The sequence below is a fragment of the Brachyhypopomus gauderio genome, chromosome 7, assembly GCF_052324685.1.
Source record: "Brachyhypopomus gauderio isolate BG-103 chromosome 7, BGAUD_0.2, whole genome shotgun sequence".
Classification (NCBI taxonomy): domain Eukaryota; kingdom Metazoa; phylum Chordata; class Actinopteri; order Gymnotiformes; family Hypopomidae; genus Brachyhypopomus; species Brachyhypopomus gauderio.
The window spans coordinates 32,360,936-32,383,228 of record NC_135217.1 but is presented as its reverse complement, the minus strand read 5'-3'; the positions used below and the strand labels follow the sequence as shown (position 1 = coordinate 32,383,228).

The window sequence follows — 22,293 nt, the reverse complement described above, 5'->3', positions numbered from 1 at the left end:
TGTGTGTGTGTGGTGGGGGGGGGGGGGGGGGGGGGGGCAAGGGCAATCTTTATGTGCGTGTGAACTCCGTGTACACGTGCATGTTGGGTGAGAGTTCTCCAAACAGGAGGAGGAGTCTCAGTGCTCAGGCGTGGCACACCTCACTTTTTAACCATATCCACACAGACGGGAGACAGCTGAGTGCAGCCAATCGTGATTGGCTGTTGCTCTTGTCTCTCGAGTGCACACAAGCGGTGGGCGGAGCAAACGCTACACCTTAGCCTCCGCACCCGTCACCTCGGGGTAGAATACGACAATAGTGGCCACAGGATACAATACCCGTCTGGCCACTCGGCCTCCAGAGATCACCACCACCTGCTCTTCTAAAAATTTATCAGTACTTGTTAATGCATAATACTGAGGAGTGCTCAATGGATAGGAGAGGGTGAGTGAGGAGTGTGTGCGTGTGTATAACTTTATTAGACACCTACCCCAGAGTGTAGCGTAAAATCAGGTGAAGTCTTCCACAGAACAAATTCAGAGTGAATCCACGTTTGAGTGAGAACACAAAGTCAGATGCAAATGAGGCAGGTCATCACAGACCGGCCGGGTCGTCACAGACCGGCCGGGTCATCACAGACCGGCCGGGTCATCACAGACCGGCCGGGTCATCACAGACCGGCCGGGTCGTCACAGACCGGCCGGGTCGTCACAGACCGGCCGGGTCGTCACAGACCGGCCGGGTCGTCACATCAACCTTGTGATGTTTCCTCGTGCAACAGTGTTGAGAGAATACGGAGGACTGTTGGAGGTGAAGGGGGTCGTGTGGACGCAAACACCACATCAACAAAAGGCTCAGAGGAGCAGGTCAGAAATCATTTGGATGAGCAGGAGGTCCAGAGTCCTGCAGCAGAACCACGACTGGACTCCAGCTGACGTGTCCGAATGTTTAACATGAACAGACCAGAACGGCAGACGCTCAAGACCTACTGCTGTCGAAGGGAACCAAAGTCCAGAATGCAGTGGGGCACAAGAGACATCAGTGAACACGTGACGGGCTGGTCAGATGAACCCAGATTTCTGCTGTTCTATTATGATTTGAGGATTAGAATTTGGTGAGGTGATTGGACGAGCCCTTCCTGTCAGGTGTTCAGGCACAACGTGGGTGCGATGAGACTTGTGGGCGGCTACACGGGCAGTAGAGCAGAGCAAAACCCCGTGGCAGAACAAATTCACCCCTTCATGGTAACTTTCCATTTACCCCAAGGAAGAGACTTCCAGCAGGAGAAGGCAGCATGCCACAAGGGACTGGTCACAGACTGGTTCCAGGAACATGACATCAGCTTGTCCACACTTCCCCTGGCCTTCACAGTCCCCAGATCTTAATCCTACAGATCAAGCCCAGTAGTAGACCAGGCAGTTCAGAGCTCATCAGTGCTGCCGAATTTGCAGCAACTGTGAGGAGCGATGCTGTTGTCACGGGCCAAGATTCCTCCCCATTTCAACACCTAGTGGATTCTGTGCCACAATGAATTGCTGCTATTCTGAAAGCCAGAGACTGTCCAACAAGCTACTAGATGGGTGTGTCTAATTAAAGTGGCCATTCAGTGTGCTCGTGTGTTTATATGCGTTTGTCTCTGTGTGTGTGAGGTGTGTGTGAGGTGTGTGTGTGTGAGGTGTGTGTGAGGTGTGTGTGTGTGAGGTGTGTGTGTGTGGTTTGTGTGTGTGTGTGTGTGAGGTTTGTGTGTGTGTGTGTGTGAGGTTTGTGTGTGTGTGTGAGGTTTGTGTGTGTGTGTGCGCGAGAGGTGTGTGTGTGTGTGCGCGAGAGGTGTGTGTGTGTGTGCGCGAGAGGTGTGTGTGTGTGTGTGCGCGAGAGGTGTGTGTGTGTGTGTGCGCGAGAGGTGTGTGTGTGTGTGCGAGAGGTGTGTGTGTGTGTGCGCGAGAGGTGTGTGTGTGTGTGCGCGCGAGAGGTGTGTGTGTGTGTGAGAGAGAGGTGTGTGTGTGTGAGAGAGAGGTGTGTGTGTGTGAGAGAGAGGTGTGTGTGTGTGAGAGAGAGGTGTGTGTGTGTGAGAGAGAGGTGTGTGTGTGTGAGAGAGAGGTGTGTGTGTGTGAGAGAGAGGTGTGTGTGTGTGTGAGAGAGAGGTGTGTGTGTGTGTGAGAGAGAGGTGTGTGTGTGTGTGAGAGAGAGGTGTGTGTGTGTGTGAGAGAGAGGTGTGTGTGTGTGTGAGAGAGAGGTGTGTGTGTGTGTGAGAGAGAGGTGTGTGTGTGTGTGTGTGTGTGTGTGTGTGTGTGTGTGTGTGAAAGAGAGGTGTGTGTGTGAGAGAGGTGTGTGTGTGTGAGGTGTGTGTGTGTGAGAGAGAGAGGTGTGTGTGTGTGTGTGTGTGTGTGTGTGTGTGAGAGAGGTGTGTGTGTGTGAGAGAGAGGTGTGTGTGTGTGAGAGAGAGGTGTGTGTGTGTGTGAGACGTGTGTGTGTGTGTGAGAGGTGTGTGTGTGTGAGAGAGAGGTGTGTGTGTGTGAGAGAGAGGTGTGTGTGTGTGAGAGAGAGGTGTGTGTGTGTGAGAGAGAGGTGTGTGTGTGTGAGAGAGGTGTGTGTGTGTGAGAGAGAGAGGTGTGTGTGTGAGAGAGAGGTGTGTGTGTGTGTGAGAGAGAGGTGTGTGTGTGTGTGAGAGAGAGGTGTGTGTGTGTGTGTGAGAGAGAGGTGTGTGTGTGTGTGAGAGAGAGGTGTGTGTGTGTGTGTGTGAGAGAGAGGTGTGTGTGTGTGTGTGAGAGAGGTGTGTGTGTGTGTGTGTGTGTGTGTGTGTGTGTGTGTGTGTGTGTGTGTGTGTGTGTGTGAGAGAGAGGTGTGTGTGTGTGAGGTGTGTGTGTGTGAGAGAGAGAGGTGTGTGTGTGTGTGTGTGTGTGTGTGTGTGTGTGTGTGTGTGTGTGAGACGTGTGTGTGTGTGAGAGGTGTGTGTGTGTGTGTGAGAGAGGTGTGTGTGTGTGTGTGAGAGAGGTGTGTGTGTGTGTGAGAGAGGTGTGTGTGTGTGTGTGTGTGTGTGTGTGTGAGAGAGAGAGGTGTGTGTGTGAGAGAGAGAGAGGTGTGTGTGTGTGTGTGTGTGTGTGTGTGTGTGTGTGTGTGTGTGTGTGTGTGAGAGAGGTGTGTGTGTGAGAGAGAGAGAGGTGTGTGTGTGTGTGTGTGAGAGGTGTGTGTGTGTGTGAGAGAGAGGTGTGTGTGTGTGTGTGTGTGTGTGTGTGTGTGAGAGGTGTGTGTATGTGTGTGTGTGAGAGGTGTGTGTATGTGTGTGTGTGAGAGGTGTGTGTATGTGTGTGTGTGAGAGGTGTGTGTGTGTGTGTGTGAGAGAGAGGTGTGTGTGTGTGTGTGTGTGTGTGTGTGTGTGTGTGTGTGTGTGTGTGTGTGTGTGTGTGAGAGAGAGGTGTGTGTGTGTGTGTGTGTGTGTGTGTGTGTGAGAGAGGTGTGTGTGTGTGTGTGTGTGTGTGTGTGTGTGTGTGTGAGAGAGAGGTGTGTGTGTGAGAGAGAGGTGTGTGTGTGAGAGAGAGAGGTGTGTGTGTGTGTGTGAGAGAGAGAGGTGTGTGTGTGTGTGTGTGAGAGAGAGAGGTGTGTGTGTGTGTGTGAGAGAGAGAGGTGTGTGTGTGTGTGTGAGAGAGAGAGGTGTGTGTGTGTGTGTGAGAGAGAGGTGTGTGTATGTGTGTGTGTGAGAGGTGTGTGTATGTGTGTGTGTGAGAGGTGTGTGTATGTGTGTGTGTGAGAGGTGTGTGTATGTGTGTGTGTGAGAGGTGTGTGTATATACACTCACCGTTCCCTCAAAGACACTGTCGTAGATGTTCTCAGTGTTGCAGTCAGGGCAGGAGAAGGAGAACCTCTCACAATCACGGTACCGTTCCTCATCCGTCAGCTGGGCCGGCCCGCCAACCAGATCATCCGCCTCATCTTCACGCTGCTGCCTCTGCTGAGCCCGAAACTGCCCTGGGTCCAGTCCTGGACGGACACACACACACACACACACACACACACACACACACACACACACACAGCTGAAACAATCCTGCAGCCAGAGCCCTTCACAGGTCATGTGATCATGGGAAGCGTGGACATGCAGACACGTGGGGCTCAGACAGCAAACCCGGCCAGTTCCCTTCACCCTGCAGACGCCACATCTTACTCCATCTGAACTTCACGAGAGGTGAACACAGTTCATACCCCTAATAGCACCTTAATACCACACAGACATCCCAATAACAAGAAAACTAATCAGAGAGAAGGACAAGGAAGACATGTGAAGGGTCAGAGATCAACGGACTGGAATGAGGAGACGATAATAAACTTTAAATATAACACACACAGGACTGGGGCAAAAACTGCCAGGCAGCTGAGATCATCAAATCATTAAGAGGAGGCAGCTGAGTATCCGTTTAAGCCTCCAGGTGACAGTGAGCACTATTAGAGATGGAAAAACAGGCGACATCCCCCTGAGTAATTTGGCTAAGTGAATAAGTGAGCACATAAATAAAGTGTTGACTGCTAGGCTGCCAGGATTAAGAGCGGCCCCACAGCTCCCAGCCACGCAGGCCCATAGACTGCTGCCACCTGCAGGCAGACACGCGCATGTGCAGGACAAGGTCACAGCAAATCACATCAAAGAGCAGGAGAGTAGGGTAGAAAGTAAACACACACACACACACACACACACACACACACACACACACACACACACACCACACACACACACACACACACACACACACACACACACACACACACACACACACACACACACACACGGACAAACTCATGCGCTCACACACTTGCACACACACGTATGAACGCGCACACACACACGTATGCACGCACACAGCGTGGACCACCAGACGAGAGCTCACCCAGCCACGTGGCGATGAGGACCGCGTCGACGCCCTCGATGGGGTCGCAGATGCGGCCCACCACGGGATGCACCTGCTGGGACAGGTAGTAGTGTGTGTCCAGCCTCAGACTCTCCTGCTTCTGCACCTGCTCAGGTGCGTACGCCCTCTGACTGGCCCCCAGGGTCGAGCCGTCCTGCGGCACCAGAGGTCAGGGGTTAACGCAAGCAGGCGGAGGAGGCACCGCTTACGTCTGACTTGGGGGCTAGAGGTGTGGTGTCCTCAAAGATCACCTGACAGATCACGTAGGAGACGGTGTCGCCCGCTTTGACCCTCCGGCCGCCTTGAGAGTTGATCCACAGGGCCACGTGCACGTGGGGAAGGCTCTTCTTATCCGGGTAGTCCTGGGGGTCCTTCGTCAGGGCCTGATGACACACACACACACACACACACACACACACACACACACGGTGCAGATCCAGGTACATCGGTGAACCCATGTGTGCGTCTTCACTCTCAAGCTGCTCGTCTACAGATAAATAAGTGCAGCTTGTAGTCGCCTCCTCACCTTGTGGATCTCGAACATACTGAGGGGGACATCGCCGCTGGCAACCTTCTCGCCCACCTCCACGAGGTGCTGCTGGATGTTCTCCAGGATGGTGTCGCGGTTCTGGTCCGACAGGATCTGACCAATGACGTAACTGCGGGACAGAGAGCAGGGTGGAGGGAGGGCTGAGGGCACGTGGGCAGAGACCAAAACCCCCCCCCCCCCAACACTCGAGAGAGGGCAGGAAGGTGGAGGGGGTGGAGAGGGTGGAGTCACTGACTTGCCGCACTGCTTGGCGAGGTCGCACCAGTCCCTGCGCACGATGTCCAGGCCTTTCAGCTCCTGCTTGGTGGTGTAGCGGCCGTCGGCGTGCTGCTCCACCACCAGGGCGGCGTACTTCTTCTTCTTCAGCAACAGCAGCGACTTGAACACGCCGTCGATGTCGATCTCCAGGAGTTTGTACAACTTGTTGACTTCGCTCTTGACCTACAGACAGGGACACCACCATCATCACACCATCACCACCACCACCACACCACCAGCATCACACCACCACCACCATCATCACCCCATCATCATCACCCCACTACACACCACCACCGCCACCATCATCACACCACCGCCACCATCATCACACCACCACCACCACCACCATCACACCACCACCACCATTATCATCACACCACCACCATCATCACACCACCACCACCACCACCACACCACCACCATCATCACACCACCACCATCATCACACCACCACCACCACCACACCACTACCACACCACCATCATCACACCATCACCACCACCACCACACCACCAGCATCACACCACCACCACCATCATCACCCCATCATCATCACCCCACTACACACCACCACCGCCACCATCATCACACCACCACCACCACCACCACCACACCACCATCATCACACCATTACCATCACCACCCCCACCACCATCATCACACCACCACCACCATCATCACACCACCACCACACCACCATCATCACACCACCACCATCATCATCACACCACCACCACCACCATCACACCACCACCACCATCATCACACCATTACCATCACCACCCCCACCACCATCATCACACCACCACCACCATCACCACCCCCACCACCATCATCACACCATCACCACCATCATCACACCACCACCACCACCACCACCACACCACCACCATCATCACACCACCACCATCATCACACCACCACCATCATCACACCACCACCATCATCACACCACACCACCACCATCATCACACCACCACCATCATCACACCACCACCACCATCATCACAACACCACCACCATCACCATCATCACACCATCATCACACCACCACCACCACCATCACCACCCCCACCACCATCATCACAACACCACCACCATCACCACAACACCACCACCATCATCATCACCCCACTACACACCGCCACTATCATCACACCACCACCATCACCACCACCACCACCACACCACCACCATCATCACACCACCACCACCACCACCACATCATCACCATCACCACCATCACCATCACACCATCACCATCACACCACCACCATCACACCACCACCACCATCATCACACCATCACCATCATCACACCATCACCATCACCACCATCACCACGCCCACCACCACCATCATCACACCATCACCACCATCATCATCATCACACCATCACCACCATCATCATCACACCATCATCACCCCATCACCACACCACCACCATCATCACCCCATCACCACACCACCACCATCATACCACCACCATCATCACACCATCACCATCCCCACCACCATCATCACACCACCACCACCATCATCATCATCACATCATCACCATCATCACAACCATCATCACAACCATCATCACATTATCACCACCACCACCCCCACCCCCACCATCATCATCACACCACCGCCATCACCACCACCACCATCATCACCACCACCACCGCCATCACCATCATCACCAGGGGCGGTTTGTTCATTAGGGCGATTGGGTGACGCACCACGAAAGGATGAAAAGGAAGTTTTTTTCTCTCACATTCTATCGCGGTATTTAATTAGCTATGTCTGTTCTGGACAGCATTTCTTGCCTCTGAATGCCATTGTCCAATCAGCGTTGAGGTGCATTCCCTGTAGTACCGCCCCTTTTGGGGCGATTTGAGTCTAACTGAAAATCGCCCCGACTGCTCTCGTAGACTCTCATATAAAAATGTTTTTTTCTAAAGTGTAGGCGCTGCAATGCAATGTCTATGGGTTCCGGGAGGCCTCGCCCTTACGTGCTTACGTCAGACGTAACGTAGGGAAAATAATCTGCTCAACACGGCCAGCGTTCCTTCAACTCAGAACAACTCAATCGTTTCATTAAGAGAAGTGCCATTCTGTCGTCGTAATAATCAAGAAAAACTAGCAATTAATGAAATCGGGCCACCGAGACCAAATTTCAACATCAAACAAGTGAAGTGTCTACAAAGGGAGGAAAAGAATATAACCGAGTATTTTGGCGAAACTGGTATGAAGGGAAAACGTGGCTGTGAAGTAGTGAGCGCCCTGTTCTGCTCTCCCTGCATTCTGTTCCATCCTTAGTGCTGTTGCCCATTTATATTCTAACACTTAAACTAAAATGCTGTCTGAGGAATACAGACATTATTGTGAGTGGGAAAGATTCACTTTAATTAATGGTAAATCTGGCCTCTCTCCATGTTTAAAGTTGTTTGTGAGGGCAAATTGAGAGATGACAATCTCAGTTAAATGTTCAGTCGTTGTAGAGCTTTAACCAAAATGATATTTACAAGATATATCGGTGCACAAATACTGTACAGTCTATAATGTAAAGAGAAATATATATTTATGATTATATTTTCATTGATTAAAGTCACTTTTTTATTTACACACTGAAATGGTCACCTTGGATGTCATCACAACAATTGCCCCCCCTTAAATATTTGTCAGAGGCCGCCACTGATCATCACCACCATCATCACCACCACCATGTCCTTCGTCAATGCATTCTTATCCAGAGGACCGACACATTTACAAAGGCAGCATTGCTGGCCGCTCACACAAAAGATCTACCATGTGGGCCACAGAAGCATCGGTCCACAGCATCAGGCTAAAGACATGTAACAGCTTCTGGTCCAGCTCTCTGCAGTGGAACCAGGTCCAAACTTTGGATCTGGCTGGCGGGGCAACTCACTGGGCTTGATGTTCTTATGGTCAGCCACCCCAACCCCCTACCAGAGCACCAACTAACCCTGTTGCCCAGTTTGAAGACCTCCTCCAGGTTGGAGCTGTTGGTGTTGATCATGATGGAGTCAGTGTCCCCATATATCACCTCCAGGTTCATCTGCAGGAGAACAGGTGACACACTTAGAAACACACGTGCACGTGAACACGCACACGCATGCGCACACACACGCACGCGCACACACACACACACACACACACACACACACACACACACAGCGGTCATAGAGGAAGCCTCACTCACCTTCTGGACCAGATCCTTGGTGTGCATCAAAATCTGAAAGAGTAAGAGCACAAGTGTGAAGAATAGAAGAACAGCTCGATCTGTTCAGGGGTGTGTGTGTGTGTGTGTGTGTGTGTGTGTGTGTGTGTGAGTGAGTGTGTGAGTGTGAGTGTGTGTGTGAGTGAGTGTGAGTGTGAGTGTGTGTGTGTGTGAGTGTGAGTGTGAGTGTGTGTGTGTGTGTGTGTGTGTGTGTGTGTGTGTGTGGGGGGGGGGGGAGTTCTCCATTTCAGAGCAGTATCCTAACAATACCGCCTGTTATGAAAGAAAAGGTTTCATAGCCATGAACAAAACGAACAAACAACTGTTAAACAGACAATGTGAGGAAAAAATAGCACACATACGGCAACACACACTCGCTCCAAAACAGAGTAGTGACACACAAAACACACAAAGAATTTAATTAGCAAATCTATTCAGTAATTCAACAGTTAGCAATGGGGAAAGAGAAAGTCTTGGTGATTTGCTTTTAAATGGAGGATAATTGGCTAAGAGGGCTATTAGGCCCACTGAAATGGGGTTCCAAACGCACACACCAACCGAGTCATAATAACAGCTAATGGCCTTAATCACCGGTGGCCTGCAAAATGGAGAAAACGAGTGGAGAGAGAGAGAGATAGAGAGATGGAAGAGGGAGGGGGTGTCCAGCTGTAGACTGGGACGTCAGCTGCAGCTGTCACAGAACAGGGGGAGAGAGCGAGAGAGAGAGAGAGAAAAAGGACAGAAAAGAGGAAGTGGTAAAACAGGAGACACCAGATAGCAAGAGATCCTAGATCCATGGCTGAGGGACACTCCCCCACCTGCACGGCACAAGCGTGAGGGGTGACCTCTGTGGGAGAGGGACTCGGACAGGTGCACGGCTGTGCGGCGGGAGCAGGACAGGCTAATCTGAGGACAGAGAGAGAGCAGGGGGACATAGTGCAGTCTGTCGACGGCCATGAGTGAGCCCCCCCCCCCCCCCCAACACACACGCACGCCTGCACACACACCTCAGCCTCCCCTCCTGCGGTGCCGTCAGGGACAAGGACGGTGCTATTTCAGAGAGTCAGGGCTCCACTCCTTGAAAGCCGAGCCGCCTTAGGCATGTGCGGGTGCTTTATGAGGTGCCAAATACCTCCCTGGGGGGGTGGGGGGGGGGGCTTAGATTTGAGTAATTACAGAACAAGCCACTGCTTTAGCCAACACAGCCAAGGTCACCCCCAAAACACAGCCCAGAGCAGAGCGGCATGTGTGTGCAAACTAATGAGTGCGTGAGTGCGTGCGTGCGTTGGAGGCACGCACGCACGCACGCACTCATTAGTTTGCAATAGGGGCTGAACAATTTGCAGCTTATAGCTCAGTATTTCACCCCTGATTTTAATACCTTGTCAGCAGAACAAACCAGCTCCACACAACACGTCACAGGCGGACAGCTGGACGAGATCAGAGAGTGTGAGCACAACAGTGCCGGCTGTTAATTACCGTGGCAACTTGAAGGCAATATTTGCCATGCTAATGGCCGACCTTGCACAGGTGCAAACTCCCTTAACAGGCCGTCATAAAGCGTAACGCTTCATTACACTGATCTCCCCGGGCCTAGTCAGTCAGGAGAAGAAGGTATAACTGCAGAAGGTGTGTGAGAGTATGCTGGGGTGTGTGTGTGTGTGAGAGAGAGAGTTTGTGTGTGTTGGGAGGAGGGGGGCTTCCAACGGTGATGAGTTTAGGTATGTGTAGAAGGTTTTCCATAGCCCGTCTCGGTAGTATGTTATGACAGCAGGGACAGCTCGAGGCAGAAGAGGTGTGGGCAGTAGGGAAACATCCTTGCTGAAAGACAAGGCATCTGACCGGAGCTCAGGAGGGGCTCCTCTTTAAACACATACCAGCCAACACATCCTAGTCTAACCAAACACTACATGGGGGGGGGGGGGGGGGGGGCTCAGCTCCTCAGAGTACGACCACAGCACTTGCTCACCAACAGCACACGAGGCCATGGGCTACTGGTGTTGCTTCCCCTTCCCCTAAGGAGGGCAGAAAACATGCTTTCTACAAGAGCAAAACAAGCAAACAAACACATGAAGCTGCTCTTCATCGTAATAGACGAAATGTAAAAGATGGCTAGATACAAGAGATTTAAAAATACTAGTGCTAGTGCTGGCTAGATACAAGAGATTTAAAAGTGCTAGCGCTGGTGCTGGCTAGCTACAAGAGATTTAAAAGTGCTTGCGCTAGTGCTGGCTAGATACAAGTAATTTAAAAGTGTTAGCACTAGTGCTGGCTAGCTACAAGAGATTTAAAAGTGCGAGCGCTAGTGCAGGCTAGCTACAAGAGATTTAAAAGTGCTTGCGCTAGTGCTGATTAGCTACAGGAGATTAAAAATGCTTGCGCTAGTGCTGGCTCGCGTGTCTTCCATGAATCTTGAGGGATGGCGGGTCAAGCCGAGCCGTACTTGAAGCGCGAAGGGCTCGAGGTGCGGATCGACTCTTGACCATTGCCTGGCTAGATACGAGAGATTTAAAAGTGTGAGCGCTAGAGCAGGCTAGCTACAAGAGATTTAAAAGTGCTAGCGCTAGTGCTGGCTAGATACAAGAGATTTAAAAGTGCTAGCGCTAGTGCTGGCTAGATACAAGAGATTTAAAAGTGCCTGCACTAGTGCTGGCTAGCTACAAGAGATTTAAAAGTGCCTGCACTAGTGCTGGCTAGCTACAAGAGATTTAAAAGTGCTAGCGCTAGTGCTGGCTAGATAAAAGAGATTTAAAAGTGCTAGCACTACTGCTGAATAGATACAAGAGATTTAAAAGTGCTAGCATTAGTGCTGGCTAAATACAAGAGATTTAAAAGTACTAGCGCTAGTGCTGACTAGCTACGAGAGATTTAAAAGTGCTCCCGCTAGTGCTGGCTAGATACAAGAAATTTAAAAGTGCTAGTGCTGACTAGCTACGAGATTTAAAAGTGTGAACGCTAGTGCTGGCTAGCTACAAGAGATTTAAAAGTGCTAGCGCTAGTGCTGGCTAAATACAAGCGATTTAAAAGTGCTAGCGCTAGTGCTGGCTAGATACAAGCGATTTAAAAGTGCTAGCGCTAGTGCTGGCTAGATACGAGAGATTCAAAAGTGTGAGCGCTAGTGCTGACTAGCTACAAGAGATTTAAAAGTGCTAGCACTAGTGCTGGCTAGATACAAGTGACTTAAAAGTGCTAGCGCTGGTGCTGACTACATACAAAGATATTTAAAAGTGCTAGTGCTGGCTAGATACAAGATATTTAAAAGTGCTAGCGCTAGTGCTGACTAGATGCAAGAGATTTAAAAGTGTATCAGTCAGGAACGACAGTCAGGAACGACACTCAGGATTGCAGCGCTAAGCAGATGTACGTTTAGAGACAGCACACAACCATGAAATCCTCTTCACTTCAGGGGGTGCTAGCATTCCTCCAATGTCTTGTCTTGGACAGAGATAGTGGCTTTATGTTTGGTGTTCTAGTTTAGGATTTTTTGCTGAGGACTTTATAAAACCTTTAACTCCAAACTTTGTCCTTGTGGAATACATATACAGCTTTTACCTGAAGGCATACTGACTTAGAACACAAGTGAACACCACTAAATTAGGTAGTAGTGAACCCACAACAGTACAGAGCATAGACTATTCCAAGGATAGGTGCTCTTTAGGTACACCACTGACAGGAGTATGTACAACTTCATGAATGCATAATCTGGCATAATTTAATCTAGAGTACAAGATGGAACAGAAATGCATGAAGCTATTTCTCATGATGATAAACCATTGCTGGTTAGTACTAGTAAATATCTACAAAAATAACTAATATCCAATTAGCTAGCATTACACAGCTATTGGCAGAGAGCGCGCGTCACACACTCCTCGCTGCAGAGGGTATTTTAAGCCCCAGATGGCCACGAAAAGCTTGCACGGGCAAGCATGTGGTAGCCAGGGCTCAGAAAAGCACTGCTGATGAAAAGGCTGGCAGTCTTTCGCCCGCAACAGCCGGAGGCACACGATGACCGATGAGTGCTGTCATCTCTCCTGCTCTGAATAGGGCAGGTGTGTGTGTGTGTGTACATTAGCTTATTATTTATAATAACCTCACACATACACGCAGAGCTGGAAGTAAACTGGTAACAAAAGATAATAGAGAGGGACAACTGTGAACACCCACAAAATGCACATGCCTGCATCACGAGTCATCAGTCAGCGCAGGTACATACTCTTACATGTACACACACACACACACACACACACACACACACACACACACACACACACACACACACACACACACACACACACACACACACACACACACACACACTATTTCTATAACCTTGTGTTATGTGGGCCACATTCCCCAGGTCTACTCTCATGGAATCAGAGCTCAGCGGGGTCAAATATCCACGCAAATCCCCCTTTTGATTTAACACAACCGCCTGAAATCACCGAGCGGAGGGGGCACTGTGAGGAGAAGGGCTTAGGGGGAAGCCGCACATGGAAGGGTATAAATATCAACCAGAAGAGCATGGCGGCTCCCCCAGTAGCGCTCACACCCAACACAAACATATTAATCAGATCCTGTTTCTTACCAGCAGTCTCACACAGGCCAACATGGGCATTCACACACATGCCGTGGCTCACCACCTCCACAACATGCAGCCTTTACCAAAGCACAGGAGAGCAGAGCACTTGCGTCCACTGTAGGACCGCCCCACCATCCTCTCCTGGACAGATATGCCTCAAAACGCCTCTGGCCAGCACACTGTAGGGGTCAGGGGTCTTGGGCGTCTACAGCACACAGACGCCTGCGCCAGAGGTGTCTGTGTGTACCAGACCTGTTTCCGTCATCCCATAAGCAGGTAGCAGTTGTGATGTAAAGCATTCAGACATGTCGAACGCTCCAGATAGAACAAACAGGCCACAGACCTTCAGGAGTTCCAGGCTGAGGCTGTGCGGTTTTGGAGAGAAGATAACTGGGCAGACAGTCCCCAAAAAATAAATAAATAAACACACAAGCATTCAAAATAAAGTGAACGTCCAAGAGCACAGCAGAACCGGCCCCAAACCCCATGACCGACCCACGTGTGGCGCCTTGTGTGAGGACACATCCCCTGTGTGGATGAGGGGGTCAGACTCACAGATTCCTGGAAGGTTACGGCACTGTGGCACTGACACAAGGTGGGTACGAAATAACAGAGCATGGCAAGGGATGGACAGATGGACACATCGTGTCCTCCTGTGTCTCGCTCTACTCGAGTGTCCCTGGCCCCTGGGATTCTGGGGATTAGTCCAGCGCCCTTTTGAAAGTCTCCGAGCGAAGGGCCTGACAGGGCACGCGGGCCGGAGGTCGGGCTCACTAACATTCCTGAACCGATCGGCGGCCTGACGCAACGGGGGTGATCAACATCACTCGATTACCCCGCCCACCCTAGCTGACTCCGCCCCCGGGCTGAAGAGCCCGGCTTGACGCCGGCGTCGCCACAAAGACTCCCAAAATAAAGGAGGACAGCATCAATCACAGCAGGACGTCCTCGGCTGGTAACACTACCCCCCCCCCCCCCACCCCACAGCCACACCCCACCGCTGTGCTCCGCATGCCAGGGCCACGCGGAGTTCACTCCACAACAAATGTTTCTCCAGAAAGGTCAAAGTGTCATGGCCGCCGCCGTGCTTCCGCGGGTTAAAATGAGACACCGGGGCAGCTCGGGGCGGCTGGTCCCGCTGGGGGATTTCCCATTACCCCTTTGCCCTGACACGAGCCAAACCCGCCGAGCTGCGAGTCCTGCTCTTCGCGGTCTGCCGGCGCCGGGCGGCACTTCAGTGGTGCTTCCATCAAGATAGCAGTTGGAAGAAAGGTGAAGATAACGCAGACAACACAGGACACAGAACGGGGAGAATGAACCCAATGAAGTCATCAAGAAGCCGGCCAAGGAGACATCCTGAGGGCACAGGGCACTGCCATCCAGAGTTCGACATATGCACGTTAGATTGTCCCACGAACTTCGCTTTCTTGGGGGGAGTGTTGCATGCAACACACAATCACGGTACGTGAAACTATAAATCACTGCCCAGTCAGTCCGACCTCATCGGGCCGCACCATGACCGGGCCGCACCATGCTCAACCTCCAGACTGAACTGCAGTTTGCGCTCGTGCCTGGGCTCAGAAATCACCGGGGGGTCCAGGCTCCGGGGCCTTGGTGGGGACAGCCAGGCGGGGTCAGGGGAAAGGCGAGCCGCGTGGGCGGGAATGCGGGACCACGCCAGCCCCCTCCTGCAGGGCTGCAAACATGACACCCACCACAGGCACAGACGCCAGCATGCCCATCGCCACCGCGTATAAATAAAGGCACTAAATCTCCATATACTCGAAAAGCCTTAGACGTGATGTGGAACCATGACACCCAGAAGACGAACCCCATGGTGAAGGAAGGTGGGTGGGGTGCCCCCCCCCCCCTCCGATTCATTTGTAATGGCTGTAATATCTGGGGATTAGTAGGCAGACCATGAAGTGGGAGGTAAGAGGTTGGGAGAGAGAGAGAGAGAGAGAGAGAGAGAGAGAGAGGGAGAGAGAGAATGGGGGTACGGACCTGCACGCCAGCTGACAGCAGTGTGAACGTATCATAATGGGAGTAATTAGAGTCATTTGTATCACAGAAGCAGGCTGGTCCCCCTTAAGCTGGGAGTGGTGCTGCATCTGAGAATGGAGGAACACGACAGTGCCAGCCTCCAGGAGCAGAGTGTGTGTGTGTGTGTGTGTGTGTGTGTGTGTGTGTGTGTGTGTGTGTGTACAAAAGAGGCACCAGGAATGCACCAGGCACACAGTGTGGAGTTGGCGTGAGCGTGAATGGACTGTAATCATGTCTCTCTCTCCTGCCAGAGTACCGCCATGTCACACCTTCACTGCGTGCGATTAAAACGGCCACGCAGGCGCCACGCGCTCCGCTTCATGGCGACAGCTCCTCAGGAGGACGGAGCAGGCCGCAGGCAATTACGCCAATGAGCCACTGATGGCATAAAGAGGGCAAGAGAGCATCAAACAGCTGGTTAACATTTAATCCACAAAGGGGAGGTGTGGGGAAAACTATACTGTGTCTTTGGCACACAGTAGGCCGAGTGGAACCTGAGCCACTGAGCTAAACAGCAGGTCTTTAAATGGCAAACACAGGAAACGTTTGGGGAAGTAAGAGTGTTTGCTGCCCTCTTCTGGTTAAATGCAAGAACTTCAACATCCAGCTCACAGGGTTACATTGCTGATTACTGTGAATATGTTCGTGTGTGTGTGTGTGTGTGTGTGTGGAGACCAAGGCGTTGGTACATACCTCTCTACCCTTATGAGTGACCAGTGCAGCCAGGGGTTTGGCGTAGAAGCGACTGTAGGAGAACCCCAGACATCCGTACATGCTGTTGGCCGTCAGCTTGAGGGCCTTCTGTCTGATGTCGTACTGCGGAACAGGACACGACCATATATGGGCAACGCCTACAAAACCGAAACACGAACCATAGAGCCCCGCCCCAGGAGAGAGTCACGGGTGGTGCAGATGGGGGTGACTACCTGCAGGTGGAGGTCTGGATTCAGGTCGGGCTGTTTCATCAGCTGCTTGACCTGCCGTCTGCGCTCCACCAGGGTGCGGATCTCTTTGGGAAGAACGCCCATCTCCAGGTCCGGATCGGGAAGCTCGGGAATCTCATCGGCATCGTCCCCCTGTCAGCACGGACGAGGTCACACTCATATAAGAATCGCATGTGGCACAACACACACGCAGACGCAGGAGCGCAGACGCACCGCTGCCTTTCTACTGGACGCCTCCCTCTGCACGGTGGTGAAGCAGATGTTGAACTCCTGGATGATGGACGGGTACAGACTGTTGAAGTCCAACAGCAGAATGAACTTATCATAGAAACCTGGAGGCAGAGGACAGACCAGTTGTGATGAAACACACACACACACACACACACACACACACACACACACACACACACCTACCAACTTTGGGGTCCAACACCAGGCCTCCAGCGTACGCGGCCTTCTTCCTCACTTTGCCAGACTTACTCTTCCCTGTGTCCACATCATCATCCTCACCCTATCCACAACGCAGGGGGTTGAAACATGGCAGTCAGAGGGGGAAACCACACCAACCCCACACAAACCCCGCCACAACCACCACCACCACCAACCCCACCACCACCACACACCAACACTCAAACCCCGCCACAACCACCACCACCACCACCAAACCAACCCCACCACCACCACACACCAACACTCAAACCCCACCACAACCAACACCACCAAACCAACCCCACCACCACACACCATCACACAAACCCCACCACAACCACCACCACCACCAACCCCACCACCACCACACAAACCCCACCACAACCACCACCAAACCAACCCCACCACCACCACACACCAACACTCAAACCCCACCACAACCAACACCACCAAACCAACCCCACCACAACCACCACCACACACCATCACACAAACCCCACCACAACCACCACCAAACCAACCCCACCACCACCACCCACCAACACTCAAACCCCACCACAACCACCACCACCACCAAACCAACCCCACCACCACCACACACCAACACTCAAACCCCACCACAACCACCACCAAACCAACCCCACCACCACCAAACCACACCACACCAACCCCACCACCATCACACACCACCACACCAACCCCACCACCACCACCACCACACCAAACCCTAGACCTTATTGAAATGTTTTAAAAGGGGAAAAGGGGCTTCATACCGGGTCTTGTTGAGGTTTTTTGAAGAACTGCTTGTCCGGAACGATGTAGTTCTTGTCGTAGAAAGCGTGAAGTAGAAGGTACTCGTTCCTTTCGGCACGCCCACCCATCAACGTGCGGGACTGGCTCAGCAGATGGAGGAGAGAAGGAAGTTGGAGATCTTTTCATTAATCAGGATATCACTGTTGATAACATTCAACACGGGCTTACCACGACGTTACCGAGTGGGGAGGAGCTTACCACGACGTTACCGCGTGGGGAGGGGCTTACCACGACGTTACCGCGTGGGGAGGGGCTTACCATGATGTGTAGAGAGGGGCTTACCATGACGTTACGGAATGGGGAGGGGCTTACCATGACATGTAGGGAGGGACATACCATGACGTTACTGCGTGGGGAGGGGCTTACCATGACGTTACCATGACATGTGGGGAGGGGCTTACCATGACGTTGCCGGCAATGTTGGTGATCTGCAGCGCCAGTGGCAGCACATTCAGTTCACACATGATCTGCAGGATGAGCTTGGCATCCATCCAGGTGAGTTCCAACAGGTAGAGTAGGTGAGGAGAATCACTGAGAGAGAGAGAGAGAGAGAGAGCGAGGGGGAGAGAGAGAGAGAGGGAGGGGGGGGGGGGGGGGGAGAGAAGCAGGGGGGTGGCGTCTGCTAAGTAAAGGTCATAGGTACACAGTCTTCTGAATGGACAATATGACACCTTCTCGCACCAGAACTGCAGGTGATGCCCTAAACTTGAACTATGAACCTTTAAAAGTACAACAATCAACATCAGATCAAAGCTCACCTAGAAACACTTTCATTCTACTCAATTCAATGAACCTCAACACAGCTTCTCTAACACACATGCTGGCTCTAATTCTTCAAACATGCAGAGTGTCTGGATCCAGGACAGGAAACACCTAAACCCAGATTAGCAGGAGAGCTCAGGGATGTGTTGAAGTTTCCACGAGCTCCAGCCATAGTCTTCATCATCAGTAGAGCCAAGAGGCAGACTGGGTCCTTCAAGCTACAGTAAGGCCCACACCAGTAATGTTGCAGGCTCCGTTCTAACCTGTAGAAGTTCCTGATGTCCTCTGGAGGCACCACGACCCTTTCGGCCTTCAGGACGTGGGCCGCCAGTTCGGTCAGGTGATAGCTCCGGCATCGGATCAGCTCCTTGGCGGAGATCTCCACGTCACACACCAGTCGGCCACAGGCAGCGCTCTTCTCCGCAAACCCGCCTCGGCCCTGAGGGCGACATCATCAGTATGGCACATTCACGGAGCGCCTCACACGAGAGTGACCAATCAGAGGAGTGTTTGCACTCACCCCAAGTCTGGGCATGTTGGCTCGCCGGAGACGGCCAATTTTCGACCAGAAGGGAACCTTGCATGCACTGACCCTCTGCAGCAGAACCTCGAGGTCAAACCCCAATATGTCGTGTCCCTGGAAGGTCAGGGATCAGGGAGGAGGGTGAGCTGTGAGCAATGCCAACACCTACAGCCTCAACGCGACTTTGTGACACTGTGCAGGCGATTCTCTCCTCACCACCAAAACGTCCGGGTCCACCTTGTGCATCTTGGCCAGAAAGAAGCCCAAAAGAGTGCGTTCGGTGGCGGCGATCTCCACGATACCTTTCTGGGGAAGCCACAGAGAGCAGAATGTCGTCAGAGTCATCAGACGCACTAAAACCAGTTGCCTCCTGGTGCCATCGACCTGCAGAGCAGGACCACCTCACCTTCTTCCTGACGGCCTCCATGAAATCGTAGGGGAAGATGCAGTCGCTGGGCTTGCTCACCACTGTTACGGAAGAGTGAACAGGAACGCAGTAAAATGCCGTTATTTAGGAGCGAAAAGACGGTTTTGCAGATCTGACCCACAGCCAATAGCTTCACTCTGAGGCCTGGGGACCCAGGGGTTCAGAACCGAAATAAGGCGTCAAACTCACCACAGAAGTGGGTCTGGTATGGAACGCGTGGAGGAGCTCGATCCAGAGGAAACTTGTAATGGACGAGAGCGGCCAGAGAGACAATCTACGAGCAAAAGAACTGCAAGTCACACGCTGACCTGAAGGGGGGGCTCTCGAGCCCTTCGTGACAACCAAGCCACACGTGCACTTGCCTCGTTGTGGTGGGACTTTGGGTTCTGGACGGTCTTCAGGCTGATGGACATGACGACCAGTGGAGGCGGCGGCAGGTCTTTCACCACAGACACCAGGTCACTCCTGAGAGCCACGGCCTCCACCTTACACCAGCTCATAGGCTGACTGCAGAGTTCTGGGAGGAATTCATACATGTAATGATTACAGGTGCACCTACACTACAGTCAACTGTAACATTACAGCTGTAAACTCAGTGTTAGATAAACACGTCTGCCTTGCACTGTCCAGACCCATGAGCTGGAGACACAAGCTGTCGCAGCTCCCACACAAGTGCTCATGGGTGCTGGTGTGGCAGGAGCTGGGATGAAGCCAGACTCCAGAAGGTCCAGGGTTCCCGTGGCGGGACAAACACGCGAGACTCACGGGGGGGACGTGATTTGGAGCCAGCAGGGCCCACGGATCTTCCTGCTGAGGAGGAACTGCTCCAGACTGGAGGTGTTGGTGCCAAACACATGTGAGAAGGTGGAGCCTTTCAGATCGGACGGCAGCTGGGGCATCTCAGCCTGGGAGAAACACCACACACGGGCAGCATTAAAACCACGCAAGCGTCATCTAACCGCCAGACTGTATCATACTTCCATCCACTGGGGGGGGGGGGGGGGGGGGGGGGGGGTTTCTACTCACGGAGTAACGAACTTCCAGGTACTCGCACTGCACCGGAACGTCGGGAATCTCAAACGCGTAATTCTTCTCCACTTTCTGTTGGGGAAACGCGAAGCGCCGTACCATGAGACGACGTATACATTTGTGGCAGTCCTGCCCAGTGTCGTTTCACATGTAGGCATGCGAGGATCACCTTGGATTTGAACTTCATGATTTTGAATTTCTCAGAGAGGCTGTTGAACTCTTGGTAAACATCCATCATTCCAACTGGGATGTCGGTCTCCTCACCAGTTGCCAAGTTTAGTTTCTGAACAAATTTTTAAAACTGTATCAATCACACTATATTGCACGTAAACACACTGTACATAATGTGTGTTTGAACACTTGAAAGCCATTGAACGTGGTTGTACTGTGGTGCCCGTGAACTCACATGTTCTCGTGGCAGAAAATACATAGTTTCTCTCGATGTTCTTCACAGCCACGCAACAGCTGACGTGGGTCTGGGCCGACTCGATCCACACCTTACCGAACAGGTACACCACACCTGCAGACAGACCAACCAAAACACCACGTCAGAATCTCAGGGGGGTGGTCACAGAATTCAGCAACTGCCCCAGAGGTCGTGGGCTTTGACCTGAGCCAGGAGCTACTGTCACTAAGCAATGCTGTTAACCTCAAGCCATTTCAGTACAACTGTCCCTCTGGTAAGGCAGAGAACAAACAAACAAACAAAAACAAAACCCCTTGGCTAATAACGTTGTGACTCAGACACGTGGGGACACAGTTTGACCCCAAGCGCAGTGATGACTAGTACCAGGCTGGTTGAACTGGTCCTCAAACGCGTCCAGCCAGTAGAAGCGGAAGGCCATTTCCCCGTCAGGTCCCTCCACCATGGGGAGCTGGCTGGGGTCCACCTGAACCTCCACAGGAGCCTCCTCGGGCTCCTCCTCCATCTTCTCCCAGCAGGAGGCCCCGTGCATGCCCGATCTGCAGGGAGGAGGAAGAGGAGGAGAAGGTGAGCTGGGCTGGCGAAGCTCGATCGCTCTTCCGCAGGTTTAAGGCGCGTGAACAGACTCACATCAACACCTCAGACTGGGCTTCAGTTTTGGGAGCCGCTGCAACGTTGACCACAGGCTCCGCCTCCATTTTAACATTCGCATCTTCCTCTTGTTCCATTGGCTCATCAAAGTCCACCTCGTCAAACTCCAACGGATCAACAGCTTCGACGAGAAGAACAAACAAAAATGGTTGTTTTAAAAAAAAAAAGTTGGACCGTGCACATTTAATTGCATAAATGGCATTAATAAACAAAAGACAAAACTGCAAAGCTGGACACCTCGCTCCAACTCCTCCACTTTGGGCTTTTTTGGTGAGAGGGGGGGGGCTGGTTTAGGGACCATCCGTGAAGACACATCAGGAGGAGGTCGTGTAGCCGCAGTCCTCGACTTCACTGCTGGGCCCACCGGAGCCTCCTGGAACAGGACGAATGGAAATGTTTAAAAAGTTGATTGGAAATGAAAGAAATTGGGAAAATAATGACTATTATAAGAATGGGATTGCTGCATGTATGAGAACTTTACCAAACAGTGATGTAGAAAGTAGGACAGAAGACACAACACATGGACCCAACGCACCTGGGGTGTGTGCAGCTGAACAGAAAACGGGTTCATGGGAGATGTTATGGCTTTCTTCTTCTTCAACAGTTTGACTGGCGGTGGGGTGAAAACAACGGCTTTCTAGAAGTGACAAAAAAGCAACTGTTAAAAAGAGTCCGCCAGTTCTTAGTTAATAATATTAACCATCTATTATACTATACTATAATATTAATGTTAGTAATAACAAATGATC

The 22,293-nt window shown here is 52.1% G+C and overlaps 1 protein-coding gene across 1 annotated transcript in view; it reads right to left on the bottom strand.

The window, feature by feature from the left end:
• pola1 (polymerase (DNA directed), alpha 1) overlaps positions 1-22,293 on the bottom strand; it is a 36,172-nt gene that overhangs the window by 12,357 nt on the left and 1,522 nt on the right. Inside the window, 28 exon segments of the mRNA XM_077013332.1 lie at positions 3,774-3,955; positions 4,858-5,032; positions 5,130-5,261; positions 5,405-5,537; positions 5,664-5,869; positions 8,666-8,758; positions 8,903-8,935; positions 16,236-16,358; positions 16,469-16,618; positions 16,700-16,818; positions 16,901-16,997; positions 17,689-17,808; positions 18,130-18,259; positions 18,754-18,929; positions 19,011-19,127; positions 19,230-19,319; positions 19,420-19,481; positions 19,630-19,714; positions 19,803-19,957; positions 20,207-20,345; positions 20,467-20,541; positions 20,639-20,752; positions 20,876-20,902; positions 20,904-20,989; positions 21,260-21,432; positions 21,524-21,665; positions 21,782-21,917; positions 22,080-22,181. Coding sequence (XP_076869447.1) covers positions 3,774-3,955; positions 4,858-5,032; positions 5,130-5,261; positions 5,405-5,537; positions 5,664-5,869; positions 8,666-8,758; positions 8,903-8,935; positions 16,236-16,358; positions 16,469-16,618; positions 16,700-16,818; positions 16,901-16,997; positions 17,689-17,808; positions 18,130-18,259; positions 18,754-18,929; positions 19,011-19,127; positions 19,230-19,319; positions 19,420-19,481; positions 19,630-19,714; positions 19,803-19,957; positions 20,207-20,345; positions 20,467-20,541; positions 20,639-20,752; positions 20,876-20,902; positions 20,904-20,989; positions 21,260-21,432; positions 21,524-21,665; positions 21,782-21,917; positions 22,080-22,181 — 3,372 coding nt within the window.